Raw genomic sequence first — 16,868 nt, 5'->3', positions numbered from 1 at the left:
CCTACCAACTTTTTTGTAGGTGAATTTGGTACAGGCGGAAATTCGGGCAACCCTCAAGTAACCAATATGGCGGCTCCCGGTGGAAGGTCGGTGTTATTCGTGTGCTTGGGTAAGAAAGATTATAAAATATCGCCAGACCTTCTCTAACTTGTGATATTTAGACGGGAAGCTGATAAAGTAATATTTCAGCTGGAGGAAACCGTCAAACCTTCATCACCGTTTCAATCGATGATCACTCTTTCACTGGCCTCGTTCAGTGAATGAATCGTGAGCTGTACAGTAATTACAGGATATGCACAGTGATGCAATCACACGAAAATCTCATCCATTCAGACATTATTAATAAACACTTCATGTTAATATTGGCGCTTAAAGCTATACTGTATGTATATTTTGTATATGCTTATTCTCTTAAACATAGTTTAGGTTTTTTTTTTTTTTTACTTGCCCGTGGTGAGTCATATGCTCAACACAAAAACTAATTAAATTTACTAAGGTTTATACATTTTCATAACGTTATGAGGGTAATTGTTATTATCCACTTTACAGTTTGCATAAGATTGTATGCTTTACTGTCTATGGATTTTATTAATTTATTTACATATTTCAGTTTATTTGTCTATTTTTATGTTATGGCAAGTAATCAAGGAAAGTAGTCTACATAAAAATATATATTTTTAAAGAAATTAATTCTTCAATTAGGCAAGAATGTGTTAAATTGTGTTAAAGTAAAGACTAATATTTCTGTTATTTTGCGCTTTCTAATAATCGAAGAATCCTGAAAAAGAAATGTATCACGGTTTCCACAAAAATATAAAACGGCACAACTGTTTTCAACATTGATAATAATAATAAATGTTTCTTGAGCATCAAATCAGCATATTACAATGATATCTGAAGGATCATGTGACACTGAAGAGTGGAGTAATGATGATGTGATACTACATTTTGTAGCCTACATGTTTGTGTGTATGGAATTTGGTCACATGTAATACACATGGCTACTAAAGCAATAAAATTCCTCCCTTTCCTCAATACCCAGGGAATATTTGCAGATCCCCAATCGCTGAGGCTGTTTTCAGGAAGATGGCCACAGACAGTGGGGTGGTGGACGAGGTACGTCGCTGCTTGTGATGCTTCTTTACTGAATGATGTATATATCAATATTTGGCTATCTTAGCTTACAAAGACTATAAATAATCGCATGTGCTTCAGTGAATAGATTGCAACAGTGTATCATCTTCTGGATGAATGTAATGTGTCTGCTCTTGAAGTTCTAGCAGGTATGTAACAAAGTTACGCTGGCACTCCAGAGCAAAATCTCTGAAGTACTTTTAGCCTAACACCTCATCTACCCTTTGGATGAGTGTATCAGTGTCATGATTATTTTTGTTTGCCAGATACACTTGCTCTTATGGAGATTTGGCTTTATTACTGAGATTGCACAAGGGACAAACATGACATTTTGCTTTTCAAAAAGTTTGACGAGTCAAAAGATGAAATAAAAAGAAATGGTTTCAGATTGATTCCAGCCTTAAAGTTTAAGGCCAGAAATATTCAAAAAAGAATACTTGGCCAACATGATCCGATTGTTCATGTAGTAACATACAGTATATATGGGCCTAGTTCTTCAGATAAATGTTATTCTTCTGTTCTGTTTGCGTGTCTAATTTCATCATCATCATCAATGCTGTGTGTATGTGTGTCTTCAGTGGAGAATAGACAGTGCCGCCACGTCCACCTATGAGATCGGAAACCCCCCGGATCACCGTGGCCAGGCCTGCATGAAGAAACACGACGTGTCCATGAGGCACGTGGCGCGGCAGGTACGGCGGGGTCCTGATTAGCACTTAGAACCGTGTTCTCTGTGTGTTACAGTGGGTTATAGACTCTGGTGCCACCTCAGATTGGAATATTGGCAGCGCTCCTGACGCCCGTGGTCTGGCCTGCCTCAGGAAACATGACATAGAGACAGATCACAGGGCACGACAGGTACTGCAGATGTGGGATTTTGTCTGTACATGTGTTATCCACCTTATTTTGCTACGCGGAAGTATGCGGTTTTCTTTGAACGTGTGAGATTTCCGGTATAGGTAAATAACTAGAGGAATAACATAGAATTATTTGCACTACAAACCAGTGTGTTAATGAGAATGACAACCAGATAAAATACCATGATAACAAATAACAGTTTGCATTATAAAGCAGCATAACAGACGTTTTTGTACAGCCAATATAACTGGAAGCGTATGACACTGGAAGCCTTGCACATTCAAGTTAACACGTTCACATTAAAAAAATAAGCTGGATAGATGGAGGAGAAAGAGTGCAAGAAGCTTTCAGCACAGTACTGTTGTACAGTACGATGTTAATGACACATTTATCAAAATTTCACTAACTTCAGTCAGTGTCACTCATACGGAAACCTTGCAGATACACAAATAAAGCCAGTTTTGGCAGGAGAACTGATGTGAGCATTCTCTAATCGTAACTTACAGCCAAAAGCACTTCATCTTTGTCACACACTATAGATGTTTTATCTTTCTTCCTTATTTTTAACTTCTTGCCTATAAATTGATTTTGACAGGCATCCGTGACTGCCTATCTGCTGTTGACCCCTCTTCTCCATCTCCCTCTGTGTTTTCTGCTATTTTTCATCTATCTTGTACATTTCTTGAGGAAATTCTCCACAGTGTTTTTGTTTTGAATTGGCTTCCAAATAGTGTTTGGTGTGCATTGTGAAAAAAAAACACGTTTGGCCCATAATGTATCACAAGCATATCTTTCATAGCACATGCATAAATCAAAAATTGATCAATTAAAAATAACAAAACTTCTTTCCAAGGAAGCGGTACTGTTGCTGGGCGGGTCCCACAAACAAACATAAACTCCCGTTTTCACAGACAAGGCTTAAAGGGATAGTTCGGCCAAAAATGATATTAAACCCATGATTTACTCACCCTCAAGCCGTTCGAGATGCATATGTCAATCATTTTTCAGACAAACATATTTCAGTTATTTTAGAAAATGTCTTACGATCTTTCAGTGGTTATAATGTCAAGTTATGGGGTCCACCTCCTTCAAGTCCCAAAAATGTGCATGCATCCTTCACAAAAGTAAGCCATCTGTCTCCAGGGGGATAAACGAAGGCCTTCTGAGGATAATCTGTGCGGTTTTGTCGTAAAAATATACCTATTTAAAACTTTATAAATGAAAATAACTGGCTTCCGCCAACGGTCGACGCCTGAAACTTCTGACGACGGGAGATGGTTGCCGGCGTAGGACGTAGCGTAGGAAGCATCGTGACGTAGAACGAACGCGACAGCGCAGCCAGAGAGCAGAGCAAAACAAAACTCCACTCAGGATTTCTGCGATTTGTGTTTAAAAGAAAATGTCGGAGGATTTTGATATTAGAGAAGAGGATATTGAGTTCTACGCTCTACGTCACGACGCTTCCTACGCTACGTCCTATGTCATACGCAGTGTTGGGTATAGTTACTTTGGAAAGTAGTTAATTAGGTTACAACGTTACCATCAATTAAAAGTAATCAGTTACGTTACTGCGTTATCTATTCATAAAAGTAACGCGTTAGAGTACTCATGCGTTACCAAAAATTAAAAGCCGTTTGCAGCGCCTCACACGCTGCAGCTTAATTGACAGACACGGCCCCCTTTAAATGCACCTAGAAGTCGTGACTCCTGGCAATGAATAACGTCAGTCATCCGACTAAATTAACACTGCAGGATAACAATAACAGGAAAGACAGTCATCAATAGGCTATTCCACATAGCGTTTTATTTATTTATTATCACAGAACATATTAATCAAAATTCACACCTTCCCAGCCCGGGTAGTAGAGATGCGCGGATGGGCTATTATTTCAATAAAAAAATCAATAATTATAATGGCGATATTATTTCAGTATAGAAATGCAGACATCCCAAGTCTATCGGAAGTTCCGGGAGTCTCCCGCATATTGATAGCGGCTCACTGATGCCCGCGAATTAGTTAAAATCTCCCGGAATCTAGAGCAGAGCGTGCATGGCAGAGCGGGAGAGAGAGAGAGCAAGAGACTGCGCGCGTGTGCCTTAATGAAGCTGGAGGGTGGTGGGATATTGAAGCGCAGAAACACTGTCTTGATCCTGGGGAAATTTTTTTATTCGGGATTTTCCTTTCCTTAAAATAACGGATTACTTTTTTAAAAAATAACGAAGTTACTGATTACTTAACGCACAAAACTAACGCGTTAAGTTACACATTTCACGAAAAACGTAATTAGAGTACTCTAACGCGTTACTTTATAACGCGTTACCCACAACACTGGTCATACGCTGGCAACCATCTCCCGTGAACGCGTGTCGACCGTTGCCGGAAGCCAGTTATTTTCATTTATAAAGTTTTAAATATGTATATTTTTACGATTAGCCGGATGGCTTACTTTTGTGAAGGATGCATGCACATTTTTGGGACTGGAAGGAGGTGGACCCCATAACTTGACATTATAACCACTGAAAGATTTAAGACATTTTCTAAAATAACTGAAAATGTGTTTGTCTGAAAAATGATTGACATATGCATCTCGAACGGCTTAAATCATGGGTTTAATATCATTTTTGGCCGAACTATCTCTTTAAGCCTAGTCACAGACTAAAATGCATGTTTGAGCCGTTTTAAATGCATGTTTGAGCCATTTTTATTGAAAGCAACATGTTAAAAATGTCAATGCTATTGTTTTCTCGAGATGCACACACAAGTAATGTTTTTTTCTAAGGCATGTTTATAAAAGCTACTTATATCTCCTAATTAAACTAAGGCCTAATCTTGTCTTAATCTAAGCCCTGTCTTTGAAACCAGGCCAAAGGCTTTTTTTCTCAAGTGTTGGGGATTTTTCTGTCACTATGTATGCAGGTTTGGCCATCCTTAAAAATATTTTGGTTTGCAGTAACAGCAAAAAAAAAAAAAGGGTCAGTAGGTAGGTCTTTTTTATTTTTTTATTTATTCAATGTAAAAATAAAAAGTAAAATTTTGGTCATGGTGATTACATAGGTATGAATTTAAACTAATTTAATTTGTATTTAGGCCTAGGCAATTTATATTCACAATACTTACTAAAATAGAATTATTATTATTTTATTGCATTTGTATTAGTTGTTTGAAGAGTTAAAAAAAAATCGGTCGGTCTTAACGCAAGTGTACAACCGGCAAGTCGGTCGGACTAAAAGGGAAAATAAATAAATAATTGGGTTGGTCCTAAATTGACGGGGTCGGTCGGGTTACGGCAAACAAAAATATTTTTAAGGATGGCGTTACTAAGACTGTTACGCCAGTAGGTGGCAACAAGTGATTCTCTAACTCGAAATATTGTGACTCAAATGTAAGTTACTCGATGTTAACTTATTTATTGAACTGTTGTAAAAAACGTCACACTTGCGGTTGGTCTTAATATATGAAATTCCTTGTTGATATTTGGAACAACCGCTCATGTGATAGCCTATTGCTTAAATATAGTTAAGTTTGCTATAATTTAGTTTCAGGCAGATAGGACAAATAAAGTGGCTGTAGTAGCTGAGCAATGTGACAACAGTAAGACTAAGCCTAGGAAATGGTGCAGAAATCGCTGACCTAGAGAAATCTGTGACAAGATTTCATTAACAATTAAATGTTCGCACGAGAGCGCACCTTGCCCTTGTTCACATTATGGTGCGCACGGTAAATAAACAGTCGCGCCTTGTGAGAGGTGCGGTAAAACAAATAAATTTACTTCAAGCTGTCTGAGTTATTGTTTCTCTCTCATTATTGTACATTTTCTCAGTTTTTTACCATTTTGATTATTTATGCATCAAACATGAATAATTATTGCTATTATTTTTTATTATAAAATCTGGATTTCAGTAATCTCTAATGCTGTGTTGTCATATTTGGTGACCCTGTATGTTCACATCAGAGCAAAATGCTTTTTTAAATACTTTGTGAAATCACAGATTTCTCTAGGTCTCTGATTTCGCCACTGGTGCTAGGCGTGTAAGCATATTTGTTGATACTATTGGCCTTTATTCCACTAGTTTTTATTTAGTTTTATGTTGCTGGTCATCACAACCTATATGGCTTCATTAAAACCTGTCAAACATAAGTTGGGTGCTGTATCACTTTGCCTGAAATATACATGGTCTGGCCTATTACTGACCTATTACTAAGAGAAACTGCAAACTCGCGTGCTTTCCACCCACATATTCCAGCCGTCAGTCAGATATTCCAGTCATGTGGGCAAGCTTTACCTCGGCCTTTAGAGGTCAGGTTTATACGGGGCTGTACAGAGCTGAGCTCACACTAAAGACATCTTTGTCCCGTTGACCTCACACAAATCAACAGCCCCCAATTATACAAGGAAACATAATTGCCCCCCCCCCCACACACACACACACACACACACATGTATGTGTTGTTCATGATTTCAAGTTTTTGCTCTTTGTTGTTTTTGTAAATTGGAAACATAGATTTCTATTATGGCTCACTCTGTGCAGTGGCGTCCCAGATGAATAATGTGTTCTTGCTCAATATATGCACACATATATATGCAGCCACAGATGTGCTTTGATCCGTTTCTTACCTCCATGTCTTGAGCGATGGGAGCGAATGTTCGAACAGGCAAAGACGGCACGTCTACTCGCTCTCTGGCCTTTTGCTTATGTTTCCTGGAACTTGTCCAAGCCAGCAACGTGCTCTTTTGGCTGCATATTTGCCTCTTTTGGTGAAAGACAGGAAGAATTAGAGAGGAAAATGGAGAGAGGGGGGTGGGGGGTGGCTGTGGGCCGAAACCACTGGCCCGTGCGCTTAGTGGGTCACTGCATGGACAATGTGAATGAAGTGTTACATACGTTACTTATACAGTCTTTCTGTTTGTTAGGTCACCAAAGATGACTTCATGACTTTTGACCACATCCTCTGCATGGACGATAGCAACTTGAGGTATGTGCAGGGGTTCAATTGGGATTTTGGTGGTGGGATCCTAAATCTGGTTATTCTGATACCTTGTGTGTAAGATATGACACCCTTACCTATGAATGTATATGGTATGTATGTGTGTGTGTGTGTGTGCATATATAAAGTTAGTATATATATATATATATACAGTTACAGTATATGATCACGCTATCTGGTTCCTCTCACCAGCTCCGCAAAGCGAAAGATTGGCCGACCAAGGGTGGCCTATATATGATCAATCCTGTGTAGTCCTATTATGATCAACCACGCTCACCTCTGCATGCTTCTCTTTATGAGACAGATGGGTGAGACCGGACGCTCGTGTGTTTCAAGCTCCGGATGGCTGCCTGTTTTTGATACTGTCAGTTACATGCTTGTCTCAGTGATTATGGCCTTTAACATCTGGTATTAAGATGTGTTTTGGTCGATCAGATCACAAGTAGACGAGGGAGACTCATTCCTGTTTACACCTGGTGTTTTAATCCGTTTCTTTTGTCCACTTTCGACCTTTTCTGTACTGATTTCTTCAAGGTAAGGGTCTATGAATGGGCTTTTTTTTTAGATCTTTCGATCTAATTGACGAAAGAAGATCGCACAATTTACATATGAACCTGCCCAGAGACGACGGAAAAACATACAGAGAGCAGCAACTTTCGTTTCTGCACTGACAGCCACAAGACTACACCCAACTGCTGTGAGTGTGTTAGAAATCAGGAATGGTGAGAGATAATCGTGCTTGGTTCATTTTTCGTCTTCAAACCAAACTTGGCTCTTCTTCAGCCGACTAAGTTTGAATCCCGTCTAGCTAGCACACTTCACATAATGTTTGCGGATAAGGTCAGTAGGTGGAGAGTAGGTGGTCTTTTGCTGCTGTTCGTACGCATTCGACCACATGAGCGTTTACACTGCGAAAGAAATCTGGTCTAATGCGTTTTTAGTTTAAAAAAAAAAAACACTTCCTCTTTACTACGTCTGGAAGTGGTCGAAAGTGGACAAGCTCAAAACGTTTTAGACCCTGATTATTTATATTCAGAGGTGGACGGTAACAAAGTACTGTACTTATGTACACTTTTTGAGTATCTGTACTTGAGTATTATTTTTTCTGGAAACTTTTTACTTTAACTTCACTACATTTTGAAAGACAAATGTGGTACTTTTTACTCCACTACATTTCTGTCAAGGTCCTTGAGCAGAAAGTAGTAACGTCAGTCAGGGGATCATTTTTTTCCATCTCTGACAGACAGCCTATCAGTAATCACTCTTGTAGGGTCACATGTCGTAAAGTTCACAGATTTCAACTGGTGGCAATCAACTGGTGGCAAAAATGGATGAAAACAGATCATAGGCGCATGCGCGCAAATAGGTCTTTCTGTTTTGCTGTTTGTTTGTTAAAGCAGTATTGCTGTTGGGCAGTTATACAGCTATGGTTGTGTAGCTGGGTTTTTATTTTATTTTACAGACCACTTGATTCAAATGTGCATGAATGGACATCTTTTTTTTGGGGTTGTAGGAGTGTTACATAAAAAATTAAATATTTTTTGTCAATTCATTTGTTTAATTTCTATAGGTTTTATAACATTTTAAAAGCTCTTAATTCCACAGATACTACTAACTGGTAGGTGTATTTACTAGGTTGCTTCAGAGGCCATATCACCCTGTAGCCTAGGACTGGTTGCCCACTCTAGCTAAGCAGGGCTGAGCCTGGTTAGTACCTGGATGGGAGACCTCCTGAGAAAACCAGGTTGCTGCTGGAAGAGGTGTTAGTGAGGCCAGCAGGGGGCGCTCACCCTTACCCCTTTTCCACCAGCATGAACCGGATGCTAGTTCAGAGCCAGAGCTATTGCCAGTTCGGAGTTGGTTCGACTGATGAGCCTTCTAAGAACCGGTTTGCCTTTCCACATGCTAGAGAGCCACCACAGAGCCAGGTCTTATGTCACTGTATACAACTCATATTGCCCAGCAACGCTGGCGTGGCAGTGCCGAACACAAACACACCAGGCTTGTTCAAGATGCATCGACCGATCGGTCCTCTCCGCTCCGATGCATCTCGATCAATCCTTCCATCAACAATGGCGCTCGTTGCGTTACTATTGATGCTCATGGATTTGCGAACCTGAATCGGCATTCAGACACGGCGAATCCAACACGTTCGTGCTGCTCGTCGTAACTTGCATAGACGGAGATTACAATCGGGCTGCTATTAGCTCGATTAGCTGCTATTTAAAAAATGGCGTCACAAGTTTCTATTCATCTTGTTGTTCACGGTAACCCCGCCCCTGACGCAAGCGGTTCTTACTTCTAGACCAGCAATGTAATGGCACTACTTAAAAACCTCTTTTCCTGGTTCAGAGCTGGTGCTTTGGGTGTCGAAAGACAGAGAACTGATTTGAAACTAGGCTCTGGCTCTGAACCTCTTGGTGGAAAAGGTGTAACTGTGGTCTGTGTGGGTCCTAACGCTCCAGTGTAGGGACGGGGACACTATACTGTCAAAGAGCACCGTCCTTCGGATGAGACGTTAAACCGAGGTCCTGACTCTCTGTGGTCATTAAAAATCCCAGGATGTCCTTCGAAAAAGAGTAGGGGTGTAACCCCGGCATCCTGGCCTAATTTGCCCCTTGGCCTCTGTCCATCATGGCCTCCTAATCATCCCCGTATATAATGATTGGCTTTATCACTGTCTTCTCTCCACCAGTAAGCTGGTGTGTGGTGGGCGTTCTGGCGCAATATGGCTGCCGTCGCATCATCCAGGTGGATGCTGCACATTGGTGGTGGTTGAGGAGATTCCCACTTCCATGTAAAGCGCTTTGAGTACCCAGAAAAGCACTGTATACATGTAAAAAATTATTATTATAATATAGAGGCATAAGGTACTGTAAGTATTACATACAACAATAGTAAAACAATGCATTGACAGTTACTTTTAAAAATGAGTACTTCTGTACTTTTATTTGTAACAGAGTAATATTTGACCAGTTGTATCTGTACTTTCACTTACTCAAGTAAGGAAGTTGTGTACTTTGTCCACCTCTGTTTATATTACTTGCTGCCATGTGTTCCTGTTACTGCCATGCATTTTCTTGTTTTATTGGCCTCAACAGTTTTAGGGAACATTTGTTGAGCATTTGAGAAAACTTCTCTTGAGTTTACAAGCACAAAAGTGATGAGCAGCAACTTGACCCTTGGCATTTGCCTTACTGACATGAGAATGATGTTTGATGTTGAACAACACTTAAGTGAATGAATTATATCATGGATCTGTCAGCAGTCTGTAGGCGTATCATGAGTGTTATAATAAAGTAAAGGGGGCAGGAGGGTCTTTTTTTTATGGGGAGGGGTATTGTCGGAATCACATGTTCCTGCTAGATCCAGTGCTTATTTAAGAAGATTACTGAGTTCTTTAGATTCCTTGTCTTTTCTCTGTGGTTCCAGGTCTCTGCTTTTTCTCTGTTGCTCAGCACGACAGACCGACGCGATCTCACAGTTATGCTTTAGCGATGATTATCTTTCTTGGGTTAATCAAGATTGAAAATATACATGTGAGGTCATCAATTGTTGTATTTTTCCTGCGGACATTATTATGTGAATGGGTGGTGTGCCTTAAAGGTTAAAGGTCTGAGCTGGTAATCCTACATAAAGGTCATAGGTTCAAACCTGGAAGGGATGATCTCTGAACTGGAGAGTTAATGAGAATCTTGGTCAAGATGCTGAACCTCAGCACAAGTGTGTCAGGTGTGTGTGTGTGTGTCTTTTTTTAAGTTCTTTGAGATTCCTGATTTTTGTTGTGCTCTGTCTAGTTGTTTTTAAATGCAAGACTGTTCGATGACATCTTATGTGAATATCTCTTAAGAAACTCATCCAATCACTGTCTGGTGAATCTGAAACCAGCCTAATTATACAGACCTTCCTTTAAAGGCCAATTAGTTTAATAATCATTCAAACTTTTTGATGCCACTGACCCCCAAATATAGTTATCTTCTTGTGAGGTTAGGTACTCCCTTCCTAAAATTTAAAGGCAACTATATTTTAACGTACTACCATTCAAAAGTTTGGGGTCGGTAATATTTTTTAAAAAGTCTCTTATGCTCACCAAGGCTTTTTTTTTTTTTTTATAAAAAGAAAATGCTGAATAAAAACAATGTTGTGAAATATTATTACAATTTAAAACTACACTTTTCAATTTGAATATATTTTCAAATGTAATTTATTCCTTTGATGCAAAGCTGATTTTTCAGCATCTTTACTCAAGTCTTCATATCGCATGATCCTTCTGATATCCAGTTGTGTGTTTGTGCGCGTGTGTGTGTTGCAACATCTTGGTCCTGGGAGACTTGCAGAAAGAACAGACAGATCCTGTCAAGTTTAATTTGCGCTTAAATCATATTCCTGAATTAATCTGGAAGAACTTAAGAAATCGCACCATTGATATGATTATGCACCAGTTCACTGGCTGCACAGGATCTAAGCTGTGTGTATGGTTTTCTTACAGAGATCTGAACAAGAAGGCAAGCAGCATAAAAAACAGCAAAGCCAAGATTGAGCTGCTCGGCTCCTACGATCCTGAAAAACAGCTTATTATCCAAGATCCGTACTATGTAAGTGTACACACATGCACACCCTGCCAAACCCTGTTCATTTATTGCCAAATACTCAATGAAAGTGGCAAAAGGCCCAAAATAAAATGAAGAAACCTGTTTATATATATATATATATATATATATATATATATATATTATATATATATCCTAGCTATTATGAAAGATCCAGTCAATGAGACATATGCCTCAGATCCTATGGTCTAAGAACATATGGTGAGTTTATATGATGTCTTGGGGTTCATGTCCATTCCATAATCGCTATTCCAGCTGAGTCCGACTCCAGCTGTTTACTAGTGTGGGAACCGTTTCAAATCAACCTAGCAATGTTAGATAATTTTGATGTTTCCCACAACCATCACTTCCTTTTCACATTCATCTTAAAAATGTAATCATTGTTTGGAAGGAGGATTCTTGTGTGATTCATGATGATTCATAATTTCATGTTTTATATATTGCTATTTTTGGAATACTTCTATCCCTGCTTAATAGGCAAAGCGAACTGAAGGTAAGGTTAATTTTTTAGAAAACACTGTGGCACTATCGAAACATTGCTCTGTTTGTGCATCCTGACCAGTCCGACATTGACAGACAACAGTGGCTCGACTAATGGTGTGAGTTTGTGGCCAGGACTATTGCTAATATGTAATTATTTTTGATGGTTATATTTTTTTATAGGACTTATTAAAAAAATGTATCGCACCTTTTGTGTGATTAATCGTGATAAATTGGACACTTGTCGTAAAATCAGACATACACCATCTTGTTTAACACGTTCATTTTCCCATCATTAATTTATATGATGCTATCCAGCAAAGTAAACAATCAGTTTGAAGGGTGATTCATAAGTTAAATTTAAGTGTCTTTCCAAAAATTTGGAAACCCCAAAAGGACACCAAGTAACCAAATGTTATAAGGAGTCCACATAATTAATAAATGCCTGCACACATGAAGAAAATTCAATGTGTTGTATGTGTACAGTGCATCAGCAAAGAGCTTGTCTACATTTTAGTCAAGTTACAATACTGAATTATTCACTGAAAACTGGCTGCGAGTCACTATTCTCTCTGCCATCTCTGATGTAGTCAGCCTGGTTTTCTTCACATTAGCGCAGTGTGATAAACTCCCGACTTCTAAGATCATCAATGTGCAAGCCACGTTAATGACACAATTGCACGTGCTTCACTAAGTTACTTGCGTTATTTGCTTTAATTTAACGCGTTAAGGGTTTTCAAATAATCGCATATGTTAACGTGTTAATGCTGACAGCCCTAATTTTTTATAATTACATTTTTTTAATTATTCACACACAGTTCACCTTTAAGATTACTACAGGAGAGTTTATTAGTGCGTGTTGTGGTTGGTTGAGGGTTGATCGTGTAGAGAACTTTTTTGGAATGCTGCAAGCTGCTTATTTGGTTGTGGTGTGCTTGTATAAAGGCATAATCATGAACTTACCCAATAAATTAGCCAATAAATCATGTCTAGATCTTTTCAGAAAAGATGAGAATTTTATGCATTGTGTGGTCATGGCCTCCGACTGATGTTTAAGAATGAGGATTCCTCAGTGGATATCTGTGTGTGTTTAAGGCGTACTCCATGCAGAGTTTCTGCAAACTGTCAACACTGGATATTAATGTCTTGTGGGTGAGGACAGATTTTAAGGAATACTTCACTCAAAAATGAAAATTCGGTCCTCGTGTCATTCAAAGCCTGTATATCTTCCTTGGATCACAAAAAGAGGATATCTTTTAAGGACGCTCTTTTTCCCCATACAGTTTTAGTGATTTGGGCTGAGGCTTTCAAACTTATAATACAAATAAACTTTACAAATAATTCCTTATTTCTAATGCAATGGAATATTACAAGTATTCTGTAGTCATAAAATAGATTTGCTGGAGGAACAGACAAATAAAATGATGTAGGCCTACTATTGATACACAGTGATTGAATGCAGTTGAACTGGAGAGCCAGATCAGTCTGATTCGTGAACCATTGATTCGGTTGAAAAGTTTTCATTGAAAAGATCAGACTCAGAAGAGTGGCTTGTTATGTTGAAGTCTCTTAAACCAGATCAAGATTTTCAGTGAATAATGACTTCAATTCGGACTCTTCCTCGCAAAAGTTATTATATAGTATTAAAAAGACTTTGAATGTAGATACAAGTTTTGGATCGACCACTTTTATGTTGCTTTTGTGTCCTTTTTGAAGCTTGAGAACTTTAGCCTTCCTTCAATTGTCATTGCATGGTAAAGAGGGTCCACATTATCCAATAATCTCCTTTTGTGTTTCATTGAGGAAAGAGTCACATGGCTTTGGAACCGCATGCGGTGAATAAATTATGATAAAATTGCAGCTTGTTTTGGGTGATGTATCTCTTTAACAATTTAGGCCAAAAACTCTGGATGAATCTGTGTGTTCAATGTCTGTTTGTTGAAATAAAACCAATGTACGAGTATTATTAACTGTATTAAAAAGAGGTGTTTGTCACAAACACCCAAGTAAGACATACGTTTTTTAGCCAACAGATAAAACCTCAAAACTGATGTTTGGAAGGGAGCAGTGTCCGATTATGATAGATGATAGGGAGGGAACCGGGGTGAGTGCGTTGAGAAATAGAAATTGGAAAGTCCCTAACGGGCCACCCCAACTGAGATCATTAGCATTCCCCCTCCAGACACTGTCAGGTCATCCCGCTCTCACCACCAGCTCTCTAAGCCACATCTGTGAAGGTCAGCAAACTCGCTTTTAGGTGAGAAGGTGTCTAAGGGCTGATTAAGGACACATTGTGGAGATGTTTCACTAGGCTGAAGGCTTCCAGAACATGTGGGTCACTGCCATTCTGAGGTTGTTGAAGATTATCATTGACATGCTGAAAGGTGTAAAGTTGTATATTTCCTTTCTTGTATTTCTTCATGGCAGACAACCAGTTGGCTGAAGTGTGAAGGCCTTTCTGCCAGTGCAGAATAGGAAACTGGCCTCTACGCTGTACTGTGTTTGCTGTGCGCTCCAATTCGCCAGCCAAGTCGACTAGTTGCTTATTTAAGCTATTAGTAGACTAATCTTACGTTTAGGATATTGATTTAATAATAGAAATACTAAACCATTATAATGAGCATTTCAAATATAAAGTAAGCGCTCAAGCAGAATGATTATGAATGTGTCAGAAAAAAACTGCTGAACATTTTAAAGTCCCCCTGTGCTGAAAATCACGTTTTTAATGTTGTTTATGTCAATGTGATATTTTTAATATGCTTTAAGACAAACCATGTGCAAATGCATATGTCAGCACCCATTGCTGAGTATTTTGAACCAAAGACGCGGTTTGAAATCGCTGGTGTTTCTGACGTCACTAACTACCTTGTAACCAATCAGGTCAACGTGTGATCATCAGCGAGTATTTCTCTGAGCTGTGTGAGTGAGGGGAGGGTGGGCTAATTTGCATATTCATAGAATCGTAAATGCCAAATAAAAAAAGTGTGTAGTAGTTACATTCAAGCTATTGTAAAGCATGAAAGATTTTTTTTTTCAATGAAAAAACTTTTAAATGTCTATTTTGGTGATCAAAGACTAGTTTTAAGGGATAAAATTGAATGACTACACTACAGGAGGACTTTAACAATATATTAATAAACTAGTGTTTTCTGAATCAATGTATGCTGTAAAGATGAAGTTGACAATTCTGACTTGCCATCTCCATAAATGGGACAAGTATGCGCCTTTAGAGAGAAATGCGCGTTAAAGGGATAGTTCACCCAAAAATTTAAATTACCCCATGATTTACTCACCCTCAAACCATCCTAGGTGTATATGACATTTTTCTTTCAGACTAATACAATCGGAGTTATATTAAAAAATGTCCTGGCTCTTCCAAGCTTTATAATATCAGTGAATGGCTGGTTTCTGTTTTGAAGTCCATAAAGTGCTTTAGCTGAAGTACTAAGATTACTGAAGCTAAATCTGTAATAAAAATAAATTAAAGCTAAATAGAAATATAAAAAGTAATAAAATGACAAGCAAATAACAAAATGACTAAAACTAAAAACATAAACATAAGCCGTTTTTAAAATGACTAAATACTACAACAGTATATAAAATAATTCTAAAATAGCACTGATGCGAAGCCTTTATTATATTTTAAGTGTTCTCCATATTATTATTATTATTCCATATTGCAGTCTATAGAAATCTAATTTCCTCTTTTTACATTTTACATTTAGATTAGCTTTGCTGTCATCCAGCACTCACTTAAACGTAATCTTTAAAAATGCTACTAATTTAGCAAATCACAGAATAAATATATTTTGTACATACATTATACTGTTGTTATGTCAAAGTACATTTGTAGCATTTAAAACGACTGATTTTGTTGTTGTTATTTATATAGACAGATGAATTATATTGGCCAGTATTGTAATACTTGTGCAGCTGCTCTACTATTTGCCAATAATAAAACAATCTGACAACAGTAGTTCATACTAGGTATTATTTTTAAGCTCAAATTAGGCAACAACAAAAAAAAAAGTATTGTTTCAGTTCAGTCATTAATGCATTCTAGAGAAAAAACACAAGCAGTAAATTAGGGCTGAATATGCTCATAACCAATTATCAAGACATTTCAGCTGTGCTGTCTTTGCTCTGGTGTCTTTAATGGTTTCTGTTTGTTTTCGCTTGCAGGGGAGTGATAAAGACTTTGAGACGGTGTATGAACAGTGTGCGAGGTGCTGCAAAGTCTTCCTGGAGCAGCACTCATAAACACACACACACACACACAAAACGACCATCTTCTGGAACCCTTCGACGCCTCATCATGAGAAACTCAAATATAAATATCTGATTGAAACATTCTTTAAGTGTCTTCATAAGCTAAACACGCAAGCCAAATGATAGCAGCGTATAGAGAAGCACTTTGTCTTAATTGTAAAATAAGTCGTCATAGGATGCTTGTTTGAGCAGCGGTAAACCGCTTCTGTTGACCATACTCTCTGAAGAGAGTAAATGAACCAAAATAAACCGGCAAAAAATGCTGAAATTACTTTGGCATGAAATTATTTTTCCACTTCTTAGACCAACTCTTTTTAGCTACATTTTTGTACATTTCTATGACATTTTTATGGCTTTTCCCTCGTTTCTTTGAATATGATTGTAGTTGTGCCACTCATTTTGATTAATTAGGATCTAGGTGATTTAGATGAGGAAAGATGGATGTCACATAACTGACTTGTGCCATTTTCTTTATTATTTCCATCACCTTTCCCCCCTTTATCCTCCTCTCTCATTCATCCTCTTCATAT

The 16,868-nt window shown here is 38.3% G+C and overlaps 1 protein-coding gene across 3 annotated transcripts; it reads left to right on the top strand.

Moving 5' to 3' along the window:
• On the top strand, positions 1-16,821 carry acp1 (acid phosphatase 1). 3 transcript variants are annotated; one of them, XM_079587590.1, is made up of 7 exons: positions 1-109; positions 1,043-1,116; positions 1,713-1,826; positions 6,906-6,967; positions 11,469-11,574; positions 12,067-12,082; positions 16,252-16,397. In XM_079587590.1, exons 1-7 carry the CDS (start codon positions 67-69, stop codon positions 16,257-16,259), a joined length of 423 nt encoding a protein of 140 aa, XP_079443716.1. In that variant the 5' UTR covers positions 1-66; the 3' UTR covers positions 16,260-16,397. The 3 variants fall into 3 exon arrangements, with proteins under 3 accessions (XP_079443716.1, XP_079443715.1, XP_079443714.1); XM_079587589.1 differs by lacking the exons at positions 1,713-1,826; positions 12,067-12,082 and adding an exon at positions 1,879-1,992 and having other exon boundaries at positions 2-109; positions 16,252-16,821; XM_079587588.1 differs by lacking the exon at positions 12,067-12,082 and having other exon boundaries at positions 6-109; positions 16,252-16,821.
• The last annotated feature ends 47 nt before the right edge of the window (positions 16,822-16,868 follow it).

The sequence above is a fragment of the Phoxinus phoxinus genome (assembly GCF_949152265.1).
Source record: "Phoxinus phoxinus genome assembly, chromosome: 18".
NCBI classification, from domain to species: Eukaryota; Metazoa; Chordata; class Actinopteri; order Cypriniformes; family Leuciscidae; genus Phoxinus; species Phoxinus phoxinus.
This window is presented reverse-complemented; position numbering and strand designations above follow the sequence as displayed.